The sequence below is a fragment of the Cydia strobilella genome, chromosome 2 (assembly GCF_947568885.1).
Source record: "Cydia strobilella chromosome 2, ilCydStro3.1, whole genome shotgun sequence".
Classification (NCBI taxonomy): Eukaryota; Metazoa; Arthropoda; class Insecta; order Lepidoptera; family Tortricidae; genus Cydia; species Cydia strobilella.
In genome coordinates this window covers 1,552,274-1,566,842 of record NC_086042.1, presented here as the reverse complement: position 1 = coordinate 1,566,842, position 14,569 = coordinate 1,552,274, and the positions used below count along the sequence as shown (strand labels likewise).

General features: G+C 36.8%; 1 protein-coding gene across 1 annotated transcript in view; it reads right to left on the bottom strand.

Annotated features, from left to right (window-relative positions):
• LOC134755367 (mothers against decapentaplegic homolog 6) overlaps positions 1-14,569 on the bottom strand; it is a 39,820-nt gene that overhangs the window by 10,216 nt on the left and 15,035 nt on the right. Inside the window, exon 2 of the mRNA XM_063691911.1 lies at positions 13,131-13,184. Coding sequence (XP_063547981.1) covers positions 13,131-13,184 — 54 coding nt within the window. The remainder of the gene's footprint in view (positions 1-13,130; positions 13,185-14,569) is intronic.

Sequence of the window (14,569 nt, the reverse complement as noted above, 5' to 3'; positions counted from 1 at the left end):
TGTAAGAGCAATATTCTATTAAGTAGGTACAAAACAAATACTAATACCGGATTAGGAGGGAGGCAAATTATGGCTCAGTGCTGAGAAAAGAGCGCTCATGCGCTCTCGATAAAGGAAAACAATAATACGCCTCCAAGCATTTGACTTGGGAGATGGGATCTAAGGGTTAATGCTCTATTAACTGTTTTATTTGTACTTAGGTACTAGTTTAATTTAAAACGGCTTGACACCGTGTAGCAAAAACTTAACGAGCTGTGACTCACTTTCGTACGTCAAAAATAAAGTTTCATTTAGGTAGGCCTCTTTATGGCTTTTGCCTTTATCAATGACTGATTTAAATATAGTCTAAATTATTATCCAAAAAACTCAAGGAAAAATCCTGACATAACGAAAAAAACACATGATCATATATCGACTATAGGACCTGTCTTGAGATGACATCACATAAGGACACCTGTGGAGAGGCGGTCCAAAAACAAAAGATCAGTTACTCCAGGATTATAGACTTAATTAATGTTGCATAAGATCGAGATTAGATTAGCCTTGACTATAGATATATGTCGTTATTGGTTATACGCATGCGTGTGTGCGCGTACTCACACGGGCGCGTCGTAGACGGTTTTATAGATCGTCTTTCACTTGTTTATTGCGAGGTTCCGTACTGATAAATTATTTTGGTGATGTGTGATTTCTTTTATATTATACTAGCCGTGTCTGTGGCTCCGCCTGCAGGGTAATGTGTCATTCTCATTTCATCTCCCCCAAAAGGGTGATTTATAAAATTATAACTCGCATCCATCCACTCTCCACATACCATATGATTATGAATATTTGAATAATAAATAAAATAGGTGAAAAAGGAAAAGAAAAACTGAAATAAATATATTAAATGGAGAATAGTAAGAAAGGAATCTGAATTACTTAAATTAATAACTTGTCGTCAAGTAGAGTTAAATAACTGCCTATACATTTGATTATGACATTTTTTTCTTTAAAGTATGTCAATGATCGTTTGACTAAAAGAACCACACAATACAGAAAAGTTAATTGCTTAAAATGTATAAAAACAGTCTATATTAGGCTTATATATCATATATCATAGTATATAATCAAGAAACGTACACAAGTATTAGCATTTAATCACCAAATCAAGGTCATATAGCTTATATACGTTGTAATTATGTAAAACTCAGACCACACCTATTCTGCTCATAATACAAAACAATAATGAATTAAAACATACTTTGATATTGATACATTTCTTAATTTATAACATAATGAAACATATAACATTTGAAATTAGCTGTATAATATTGCGATTTCGATAATAAAATCTGTAACATACAATATATAAATACGGTTGAAAATAATAGTAAATTTTGTATGATACAATTTTTGCGGGTAGTTATTAACAAAATGTCAGGAAAATTACATTTTATGTTATGTCCCCATTTCACCCCGGTTGACGGTACGGTCCAGAAATGATTTTTTGCATTTGAACCTCTAAGAGAGTCATCACCTGTCAGAAAATTTGTTAGTACGTTCTATTACATTCTTGAGTCAAATCGGGCCTCACTGCTCTCAACATTTCATGTAGAAATGCTATGTTTTGAAATGCCGACACGTGTAAATGACATATGGACCGCGAGCCAGGCGCAAATTTCGTTAGTCATCGCCTCCCGCCTCGTGAACGTCAGCTGCCGCTCCGTTGGTGGGTTGAGGAATGGCAGCCACCGAAGCGCGTAACACGGTCTTTCCACCGCGATACAACCGGCTGACGATTTGTTTTATTAACAATAGCATCTAAACTATCATCTAACAAAGTATCAAACGGGAGGCGATGACGCCTATGACAAAAAATAATTTTCTTTTTTACATGTTCATGTGACCAGCTGACGGTCTTTCCACAGCGATACAATCGGCTGACGATATTGTTTATTTACAATAGCATCTGAACTATCATCTGACAAAGTATCAAGCGGGAGGCGATGACAAAAAAATTTTTATAGAGTTTATTTGCTGCCATTCCTCAACCCACCAACGGAGCGGCAGCTGACGTTCACGAGGGTTCATCATACATAGCCATTAACCACTATACAAGTTTTCGCCCGGGAGGCGATTGGTCATGAAATCTGTTCCTGGCCCGCGGTCTAATAACTCTGTACTGGAGGAAACTGTTGTTTAACAACATACTCTCTGTTTTTAACTCTACATAATAATGGACTCTGGAATGTCACACATGGTGAAGCTTTGAGTTTACCGAAACATGATGTAGAAATAAAGTATTTTCAAAATGCTGAACTGATTGGAGTTTGGTTTGATATTTTGCAAAAAAGAATGCCAAAAAGATAGAGATGAACAATGATTTTCAATTCAATTCAATTATTTATTTATTTCGAATCATATAGATCCACACGTTGGCTAAAAAATAAGTGCATTCCCGTTGCCAGGGAGATTTTGGGATTATGCTGAGCAACTTTTACAATGGGACTAACCCTGAAATGTTTCATACATTTTGGCTGGTCCATTTTCAATGGGAGGGTAAAATTTAAATTGGGGATTGCGTAGCATACCATTAAACTATGTTTTGAAATTAGTCGTTGCCATGAACGGTACCGATATTTTGTTTGACTGTAGACTGTATGGGAACTGCATTCCGACGTTTCAGTTGACGTGCAGTCGGTTTGCAGTTCCCATAGAAATTGCAGTCAGGTTGCAGCCCGATTGTATCGGTGCTAAGCTGCTTGTAGCGACCCTATCCCACTTATCTCAGAGCTAAATACAATATTGTCAGGTTTTAAAAGGATGTAATAGTAGATTGTGTCACAAGGGCGCAAAATGACATATTTACGGCGAGGGCGTACATTTGAATCCTGAACGAAGCGAAGGATTCTATAACAGAATCCCGAAAGTAGCGAGGGGTTCTAAAGTAGAATCCTAAGCGTAGTGAGGGATTCAAGTGTGTTACGCCCAAGATGGAAATATTTTTGCTACCATGTGACACCTCTATTGCTTTTCACATCACCTTTAAGGTAATTATAATGTTTAAAACTATTATTTAAGCTGAAAAAATAATGTGAAAAAAATGTAAAAATAGTGTCCCAGAACAGAAAAGTGTTACTTTGATCCCTCCTAGCAGGGAAGAAAAACGCCACTTTGATCACTCCTAGCAGGAAAGAAAAAAACCCTATTTCGAATTGGTGATGTGAAAACAATATTGTCAGGTTTTAAAAGGATGTAAAGAAATATTGTTTCTCAAACAAATGAAAATCAAGAATAGTTTGTAAAATCGATAGGTTAGTATATAGCATTAAAAAAAATAGAAAATAGTGATGTAGTGCCGAGCGTAGCGGGAAGTGCAATAAAAAGCTACGTGGGCATTCCTCGGCCGCTGCCGGTGTCATTGAGCTTTCAACTATTCGGCGCCGACGCACAGGGCTGCCGTCATGTCACACACCTTACTCTTGACTCTTGATCAAAGAGAATATATAGGGATAGAGCGGTACTGTCATAATAAATTTTGTAGTCACAGTTACTGCCATCTATCGACATACGATTAAAACTAAAAACAAAAATATCAAAAATGTATACATATATGGATGAATGATTTTTTTCATTTGTATTTATAATTTTTATATAATTTTGACCCATGTTCATTCACTGATATGTGTTAAAATTGTTAAATAACAAACGAAACCGTCAACGCCATCTAGCCAAGAATAGGCCAAAGGTTGGTATTGGTGGTAGCGCCATCTGTGCGAGAATAAAATTTTCTTGATTTCCGAGGCACGTTTTTTCCTTAGGCTGTATTCATCTTAAACGGAGTCACAGGGCGGACACGCTATACATCAAAAATCACTTGCGTTTCTATGTGTGAACGACACGTCTGTACACGCGGCATGAGTCATTGTGTGAGTAAGTTGCTTAAAAACAGTACTGAGCGGTCGGCAAAAGGTCATCAATCTGCTGTCGCGGGGCGAGGCAATTCGAATCGGGGCGGGGCGGTGCGTGGCCGTTCTGTATGATAATACCATAATACTATTACTTATTCTGTGACGGAGTTACCCACAGTATAGGTTTTTGCTCTTGACCAAGCGAAGCACGACCGAAACTTTCAGCAAAAATGCTTCGTCTGTAATCCTCTATCGCATTTCTCGACAGATTTTCGTGAAATTTTGTGAGCACGTTCGGTAGTTAGGTGATTTTTTTGTCATTTTTATTTTTATTTGAAACTCTAGGTCCATGGGGTCCCAGCGCACATAAGTTGTTTGCAGAAATCGCGAAGCGTCTGGTTGACGTAACTGGTGACCGAAGAGCTGGCGGCTTTCTCGCACAACGTATCAGCATTGCGATACAGCGGGGAAATGCCGCCAGCATCCTTGGTACAATGCCTCAAGGGTCTATTTTAGATTTAAGCTAGTTATTAATTTCGTTTACGTAGTACCACTGTATATATCTTGTATGTAAATAAATGTTGTACATGTAATTCTCTTTTTATTTTAAAATGGTTGAGCCATTAATTTTTGATTTTTCAATTATTATTATTTGGTGTTACATTGGTTACAGCAATAGTGCGAGTATGATAATTCCGCTAATTCAAAAACGGCAATAATGATAAATTAATCAAGAAGAACTGAAACATATCAACAACTTAGCAAGCGACAGCCCTGAAAGAGCCGTGTGAATTTCCTCGCCGTGGTAGTGACAACGACAAACGGTAAGCGGATAACGAAAGACATAATATCGCTAGCTTTCATAACATATACTTTGGTTGACTCTATTATAAAAGTCAGGGGCAAAAAGCAAATAAATTTAAAAAAACTTTCAGAAAACATAGGTCCCATAATATGAGCACCTAAACCATAATAATAATGGTAATTAACTAGTTAGTTAGTTAGTTTTGCTGGGCATTTTCCGGAACTCGACATCCAATGTGCCTATTTTGCGTGAAACGAGGTAGCGCTACTCTAACCACCCCAGCTCCTCCACGAAGCCTAGCAAGGTCTTCAGGTTGCTAGTTGCTTCCTTTAGTGTGCATGGATTCCCTAGGTATTTGCTCCTATATAGTTCTACCTGTTTACAGTCTAGGAGAATATGTTTTGTTGTTTCTTCTTCTGCCATGCACGCTCTGCACATGGGGCTGTCCGTTTTACCCATAATATGTAGGTGTTTGTTTGGTTTGGTAATTAACTAAGAAGAGCGACAAAAAAAAATGTATGGTTTTAGGAAATCACGATGCAAGTGAAACTTTTTTTCGGATTGTAGGCATTTAACTGAAATAGGTTTTAAAGAGTGGAATGAAAATAACAAAAACATAATAGTAAAGTATTTTTATTGCTTTCACTTTGCACTTTTTTAAAACCCAGATTTAACTTTTATTTTACCCCATAACTCAAAGTAATCACGTTAATGCACAATTTTGTCGAAACTCCAGTTAGGTGGTTTGTTTCTGGCCATAAATCAACTGTGACGTGTTAAATGGACCACACCTCGGACACGCGACCCGTCGTATGAAGTTCCGTTTTTAGGGTTCCGTAAACAAAATAGTAAGGTCGGAACCCTTGTAGTTGGGCCAAGTTGTACACTACCTACACTTTGTTTAATTTGTTTTTTTTGTGTTATGGTTATTTCTACTTGACTTTTTACTAGTAGTTATATCTTTATTGTTTACTTTACGCTATACACGTTTTTAAAAAACCGGGCAAGTGCGAGTCGGACTCGCGCACGAAGGGTTCCGTACCATTACGCAATAAACAAAAAATCACGTTTGTTGTATGGGAGCCCAGCTTAAATATTTATTTTATTCTGTTTTTAGTATTTGTTGTTAAAGCGACAACAGAAATACATCATCTGTGAAAATTTCAACTGTCTAGCTATCACGGTTCATGAGATACAGCCTGGTGACAGACAGACGGACAGTGGAGTCTTTGTAATAGGGTCCCCTTTTTACCCTTTGGGTACGGAACCCTAAAAAATGTAACTACTCAGTTATATCAGGCTTACTTAATACTTCATCATCATCATCATCATCATGTCAGCCGATAGACGTCCACTGCTGGACATAGGCCTCCCCCAAGGCTCGCCACTCCGACCGATCCTGTGCCGCTCGCATCCACCGAATTCCCGCGACCTTCACCAGGTCGTCGCTCCATCTCGTTGGAGGCCTACCAGCAGTTCGTCTTCCGGTACGCGGACGCCACTCCAGAACCTTCCGGCCCCACCGGCCATCAGTTCTGCGAGCAATGTGCCCCGCCCACTGCCACCTAAGGTTTGCAATTCTGCGAGCTATTTCGGTGACCCTAGTTCTACTGCGGATATCATTATTCCTGACTCCATCACGCAGAGAAACCCCGAGCATAGCTCTCTCCAATGCCCTTTGCGTACACTGTTACTTATTCTAGTATAATTCTACTTATGTTTTTACAATAAAAATCTACCGTTAGTAGCTTTTACAGTAACCTCAATAAAAAATAATGTAAAATACAAATAAAAATACAGTTAACCCTTTAAAACGAAATAATTAAATATATCACTAACATATTACCCACTTATACACTCAAAAGCAATGAAAACGAGTCAGTTTGTACACAAATTGCTATACAAAGTAACCAGTTTTTATTGTTAGTGTATTTTTATCGAAACCCATCCAAAACTTAAAAGCGCTCTTAAGAACTCTCAGAAGGATGACTGTTTCCTAGAGAGATAATCATTGATTTCAATGAAAAATGTACCTTAAACACAAATAATAGTCGAGATTTCTTTGTTAAAATAAGACAGGGCAGGAAGATATAAAAAATATAAAATATGCTTGATTTTGAGAAATGTTTTATAATCTACTGTGTGTTAATGCATCCAGCCTCATTGGGGAGCCATGTTCTAATCAAGATGTTATTTTAATGTCTTAAATGTTGTTCATTATTGTTTTTAATTAAATGACGCAAAAAAGGGGGGTATGTTTGACGCCAATAACTGTCTGTGTGTCTATCTGTGACCGATTTCTATGCGGTTTTTTTATATCTGAAAGCAAATTTCTTTGCGGTAGTTCTAAGCTATGTTTGATAAAAATTGAAGAGTATCAGCTGTTTTTCAAAATGATGTAAGGTATTTTTGGTTTAAAATTGATTTTTTTGGCATAATGTGTAGGGGGTTTAATTTTTTATTTTATTTAATAGTTATTTATCGAGTCAAGTAAACCGACAAATTTCACATTAAGTAAAGAGCATGAATTCTATATTAGTAGTCTGACAAATATTCTTGCCTTGTAGTTTAATTTAAATATTCTATTAAGACTTTAGATATCAATGTTAAAAAATTGGCTTCAAATGCTGATCTTCTTCCACACAGGAAAATACTCTAACTTGCTGATAAAACCTTTTCAATCAATTCGTTTTTAAAATTGCAGTCACAATATGTCATTCGATTTAATATATTATATTGCGCAGAGCGCAGAGGATGCCTCCTACCATACATACTTTGTAAACAGATAATCAATGAAATTCTCATACTCCCACAGTATAGGTTAAAAGTATCAATTTAACCTGTCACTCGAATTCAGCTTGTATCCCAACGTCTAAAAGTCTGAAATTGCATGTTAGGACGCGCGTAGGAACACCTATAGTCCTACAGCCGGCGCTTCCATGATAGCATTAATGGACTCTTATCACTACCGATACGAGAGCACTTAGCAACAGGACCTAAACAACTCACAACCCCAAATCTACCTTAAAACCTACACGATACGACTCAAAATCTTCCAGCGTCTAAACGACACACACTCAAAGACCAACGGCTGAAATTCGAATGACATTCGAATTTCAAAACTCGGAGATGTAAATGAATGAATTCGAAGAAACACACGTGAGAAGACATTTCGATTCTGCGGTATTTGATTTGAAATTAGACTTCAATGCATTGATTTAAAGTTGACAATGCAAGCATATAGAAATTGTAAATTCTTTTGCATTTGGATTATTCAAAATTGAACTTTAACAAGCTATCTTTAAGAACGGTAATGAACGCTTTTGTTTTACTTGTACGTTTCAGGTGTCTATTTTGTTTTTTCTCTCGGATTCTTTCAAAATGAACTCTAAACTAAGGTGAGTAACGAACGCTTTTGATTTTACCATCAAGTAATGGAGCCGAAAGGAATTTGAAAGAAAAACATAAGGTCCATTGAGAGGAAACTGCGTTCCTATCTATTGAATCAATTAGTTTTCGGAAAACGATAGCGGGCTAAGTGTTTTTTGAAATCGTCTCATTTTACTTGTTGGGATTTGTTTTGAAACCTCTGTTCCTAATCTTTTTTATTTGTGTTAAACACAGTGCGTTGATCAGAAGTAGGTATTATTATTTTATTTTAAATATCTAATGTTACGTCATATACAGATATCTTTAGAGGGTCCAGTTTGTTGTTAATAAGAGATACCTATACCTTTTAGTACCATCATTAAATCGAACTAAATTTTTAGAGGCCAAGATTATTTGCATTTTAAAAATTATCTGTTTATATTTACCTCCAAATCAGGGATTATGCCTACTTACTATTCGTAACAAAACATTCCTATCTTATTCCCCTATTTTACTAGAAAATATTAGCAAAATGGCGAATCGCGGCGGACAGAGGGGCGAAAAGGGGAAACCCTATGATGAATCCTGGTTTCCCCACAAGCCACGGGATTTTCCTCCATCCGTCTGGCTCGAGGCTCGATCATTGTACATAGTACATACATCATTGTACATAGTACATACATCATTGTACATAGTACATACATCATTGTACATAGTACATACATCATTGTACATAGTACATACATAGTACATTTATTAACGAGCTAACCTGTTTAATTTTTTCTTGGATGGAGGCATCGGAGCCTTGTTTACTTCCGGGACTTAAAATTGACGCTGAGGAAAGTTATGAGTCCCATTTCTAATAGCCATTTCTAATAGTTCTTTTACTAGGAGGGAATAGTGTGAAGTATTTATTTTTTATATTACGCTGAAATCTATGATTCCTTGAAAGCATTTCTTTGCCAAAAAGCAAGATAAATATCTAATAACATTTCATATAGAGATGGATTTTTAAGATGTCCCAATGTTCTTATAAAACTGTATAATCTGTGTTTCGACAACCCGTGTTTAACCTTTTATAGGGCACACTCAGATATAATACGGCAAAAATGAACATCCTATAACGAGGCGCTGAGGCTTGAATCGTGTATTAGGGTTCCGTACCCAAAGGGTACAAACAGGACCCTTTTACTAAGGCCGCTTCCCCACTTCGCGGCGCGTTATCGGTGCAGTACGCACTATCTCGTCCTGATTGGCGCGCCTGCGACTCTGCGCCAATCGGGAACAAATACTGCGTACTGCACCGATACCGCGCCGCCAAGTGGGGAAGCGGCCTAAGACTCCACTGTCCGTCTGTCTGTCTCTCTATCTATCTGTCTGTCACCAGGCTGTATCTCATGAATTGTGATAGCTAGTTGAAATTTTCACAGATGATGTATTTCTGTTGCCGCTATAACAACAAATACTAAAAAGTACGGAACCCTCGGTGTGCCAGACCGACTCGCACTTGTTCGGTTTTTTAACTTGGACCCTGGACCGTTAAGGAGTTAAACCTGCGCCAAACTTGTACGTTACTCAGGCACATTAGAAGACCACCGAGTCAATTCATGTGAGCGTGGCGGTCAACAGAGCCCAAGTCGAAAGGTAGATGACCAAAAGCGGTCCCGAGCTGCGACCTGCGCCGGAGTGGAATCCAGCTCGCTGTTCCAACAGCTTAGCAAGCAAATCGATTAACCAGTATAAAGGCCTCTGCCTTGCAACAAATCACATGCGATTTTAGATTTTGCCGGCTAAATAGGTGTAAGGAATATAATTGTTCGATCAAAGCTCAAAATTAGTCGAGACCTTTAGTACTACCTCCAATTACACTTTGAACCTACGAAAGTTATCTTAAGCGGTAGTATGAGGAAGAGTAAATAATTTAACCAAGCGTGTCGACCATGGGCGGCGCATTTTGATAACGTCGAAGGCCTAGCGGAGGGGCAAATTATATTGTATGTAATATTTGGTTTCCAGGGGGGGTAACCTACTTTGCTAGATATCTTTAATTCTTATGAAAAACAAAATCGGGCAGTCGAACAAAAATCAGGGATACAAAAGTAAGATTTAGCGAGTAATGCATTGGCATTATATTGATAAGATAATTTTTAAGCTTAAGCTCCAGGTTCCACTGGTTAACATTAACAACATCCGACCGCTTGTCGGCCATCGGGAATGTGCAGCCGGGCGGCGCTTGCGCTTCCCGGAACACTCGCTAGAGATAGGCCCAGTCGATAACGCTCACGATAAAAAATATAAACGCCCTCATTTATTTTAAGGGTTGATCGGACCGTACTGACAGGACCAGCTATTTTATGCATTCCGCCATCGATTAAGAACGCTACGGTTATTTTTTTCTAAGAATGCCAGAAGCAAAGGTTTGAGTTAGTTATATTTTTAAGTCAAGTTTCTAATTTTTTACTATTAACAGCGTACGTTCGTAAGCTACCCTAGGTATCGTAGAATGCTCTTAGTATTACCTCATCGCCTTTCAATTGGCTTAATATTTAAATACAAGCTGTTAATACAAGATGTATAAAAAATCTGCCAATAACATCAGTTCAACAGAACTGTAGGTATTTGCAGTTCTACTGCAAGTACAGTTGTTCTAACTAAATATTCGCAAAGACAAATGGTAAAACGGTAGTTATCATATAGCTTTCGATTTAAAACAACTTGTTATTAATAATCGAGAGGTCACGCCGGTCAATTTCGCGTTGTACTCTTATGTGTAATTGCTGCTTATACATTATATATTATAACAGCATGCATGTACCGCGATAAACTAAAATAATTAGCTACTTAGTTATACATGCTCTAAGCTCCCGATTGTATACATTATATAAATTATACTATGTATAAAATGACGCCTGCGCGTTCTATAGTTCGCTGAGACGAGTGAATCACGAGCGATAACTGATAACATTATCGGTGCTAATTAAATACTCGCATGCCCATCGACAGGGTATTCAACTAATTAGAAATAAGTATGCTTTGTTTAGATCTCACTATCCTTACATGAAATCAATCTGAATGATGCATATTCGTGAACAATATCTCGAACGAAAAGTATACTTGCAAGGAGTCGGGCTGTTTTTTTTTTGTTGCCGATTTTTTTTTATCCGATTTCGATAATATTTGGTGGAGGGATTGAGATCCCTATTCTGTACAATATAAGCGCAATCTCACCACATGTCCTAAAAATGGAAAATTAAATACATTTTTACGGGACAAGTTGTGATTTCGTAATTATTCCACCCATAATGAGTTCTTCAAATTAGCAAAATTTTATCTAAATCTAACAATTCGACAACAAAATAAGTATCGCCCCAAACATCAGACTGAACAAATCTTACATTTCCTGCTACCCAAAGGTTGTCTGGAAGAGATCGCTTTTTAGCGATAAGACCGCCTATTGTTACCTGGTTCTATTTTTTCTTTAAATATTTCTTTGTAGTTTTACATGTATGTAAAATGTATAATTTTGGTGCAATAATAGTAGATTGTTAACCAAGGGACGAAAGGCACTCATTTCTGCCGAGGTATTTTGGCGCTCGAATGCAGTGAGAGCGCCAATAGTCCGAGGCAGAAATGATGCCTTTCACCCGAGTTAAACACTCTACTTTTCATTTCGAATACGAGGAAAGTAAAATGCATGTATTTTTTTTAAAACATGACTAAGTATACATTTTTATAGTATTTCTGGAGGGTACTTTCAATTAACAATTCAGACAAAAGTATCGTTATTTATGGAATGGAGAGTCAAATATCAAAATGAAAAATTTATTACAAATCCATTTAAACTCAAATTTCAATTGCGTATCGTAAAAAAATTAAAAAAGTCGTACTTAGAACGTAAAATGCTCTAGTGCAGACACGTATCATTTTCTGCGCACCTTTTAGAACAACAATGACCCTCTTTCAGAGCATGAGAAATGAAAAGAATATTTACTTACTTACTTTAAAATAATTTAAGCTCTACATAAAGATGTTTTGTCTGACACTATTTCTATCAAACTGAGATTACAAATAAAGACGCTATCTTGAAGTATTAAAATAAGATAGAAATTCTCCTATGCTCCTAAATCGAAAATACCTTGATCAAAACTGCATCGAAATCGACTCCATCTCATCCCTACCGCGCATTCCAGCGCTCCGCCATCTTTAAACTACATTATTAATGTGTACTGCCCCGGTAAACATCAAGTGGCGTTTTTAGGCACCACGCTGGGGCAGATATATTTGTTTTTAATCTACTCGACCGACGCTAGGGATGTGTCAATCGGTTTCGGGCATAAAAGGGGCACGTGGGAACGGAGATTTATTAACGGAAATAGTGATGGGAGGATGATTATCAGCAATATTGTAGGCGTTTTAATGGAAATAAATATGGAACAATCAAGCTTTCCTGACATTTGTTACTCGTACATCAGAACTGTTACTTTTACCAAATGCTTTGAATATAAGCATGATTTTATTGAAATGCTATGTTGCATGTTCCCTAGATACGTTTATTAATAGTTCGTTTAAGTGTAAAATAAAGTCCCATGGGATCTCACACGGCCTCGGTAGTTGCCCCACTTAAAAATGAGCACTTATTATGCACTAAGGTTGCCTTAAAGCCTTGAACTTTTTAGAGATTCTAAGAATATATTAAATTATTTTCTATGAAAATATTTTAATTTTGTGGTTTTTCAAGTAGACACACTACTATTTAAACTATAAACCGAAATAAATGTCATATACGAAGGAAAAAATGACCAGGATTCAGTTAGAAGGTCAACCATACTGTTCTGCCTTAGAGATGGCCAGGGGGCGCCACAAGCCTTCGGGAATTGTCATATACTTGGAAATTTCGACCCATGCCACCGTGACCGGATAGCCGAGCGGTTCAGGCACCTGTCCGGTAAACGGGGTACGCTGGTTCGATTCCAGCTCTGGACACTGGAGGCTTTGGTCATTTTTTCCTTCGTATATGACATTTATTTCGGTTTTTAGAGATTAGTCTTAACTTTAAAACTTACCCTTAGTTTTAACGTCATCCATCGCGTACGGCGTGTATGGCGGGGGAGGGATTTCTGTAACAAACATACAATATTATAACTTCATACAAAACATTATCATTTATGTTATTGCAAAAATCCTCTCTGATACAGTTGTGTCTTATTTAAAAACGATATGCTTAAATTACATACCTACATGTTTTTTTAATACTTAGTTTCCTATGGAATGTGATGGGTCTGTTTAGAATTCAGAGACGTTGAAAACTCGTTTAAAAAATAAACATTTAAACAATAACTTATCTATTTAAAAAAAAGCAACCCCGCTACAGAATAGACCAATGAAACAAAGAAAGAATTCCTGAAGAATCTTGATAAATTATAGAGCAAAGAAGAACAAATAACCTTTTTTAAATATACCCACGATCAAGCCAAACAAGAGCCAAACCCGAACAAGATTATGCAAATAATTAATCAGTTTTAAAAACAATAAAAGTTCTAATTTTAAACTCGCCCGACCAGTCAGGCCAACCGCGTTACGTCAAAAAAAGAACGTTAAACAAACATGGCGCAGGTAGGATTCCGACCGTAATTATCCGCCGGGAACCGAACCTTGATCCTCGACAACCTATATTTTGACCTAGTAAAAATTTTCATTGGGAACTGTCATTTTCGTAATTTTGGTTGTTAGAGTTGAATTACAGAAATAATTTTGTAAAAGTGGTGTTTTTGTTGCGTGGTCTTTGAACCTATTATAGTGTGCTTAAGGTTTTCTGATTGGCATCTAATATGTATAAATTACAGAATAAAGTAATAGTAGAAAATACCTTTATAAGATTCTATTACAACCTTCTTTTATTTTTAAACGAAGAGTTAATCCATCCAATAAGGGCAATAAGTAGGTAACCATCATGAAATACCCTATATACTATTTCAACATGGATAATTTTTGATTTTCTACTTCTATCATGAAAGAATATGAACTTTAACTACAAAACTCCCTTGTGACTCGAATTTAAGCGTTTATACGATTTAATTAAAACGTGAGTAGCCCGTTTAAAATATGAAGTTCTAATAATTTGAGTTTTATATAAGAATATTACATCAATGAAACCTGTAAAACGCTATAACGAGTAAAAAAAGTTAAAAGAAATTAATTATGTGTGTGAAGGTAAAAAAAGAACCTAAAACTTTTAAGGCCGTTCCATCGGTTTGCCGCTATCACTGTCACATTTCACAAGAAAGAACGAGAAAGATCATGCGCGCCAAGTGTTAATTTTGATCGAATTTTGTCGATTTTTATTTATTTTAACAACGTTGCCTTACAATATCGAAATTCGAAAGCTGTCAAATTGCTATTTAAGTTAAGATTATTTTTTCTCCTTTTTTTGTTTATAGTGTCACATAATAAATAACCGAGTAAAGTTTGATTAAAAGTCCGAGTTAGAGGTTATTTTGGGAAT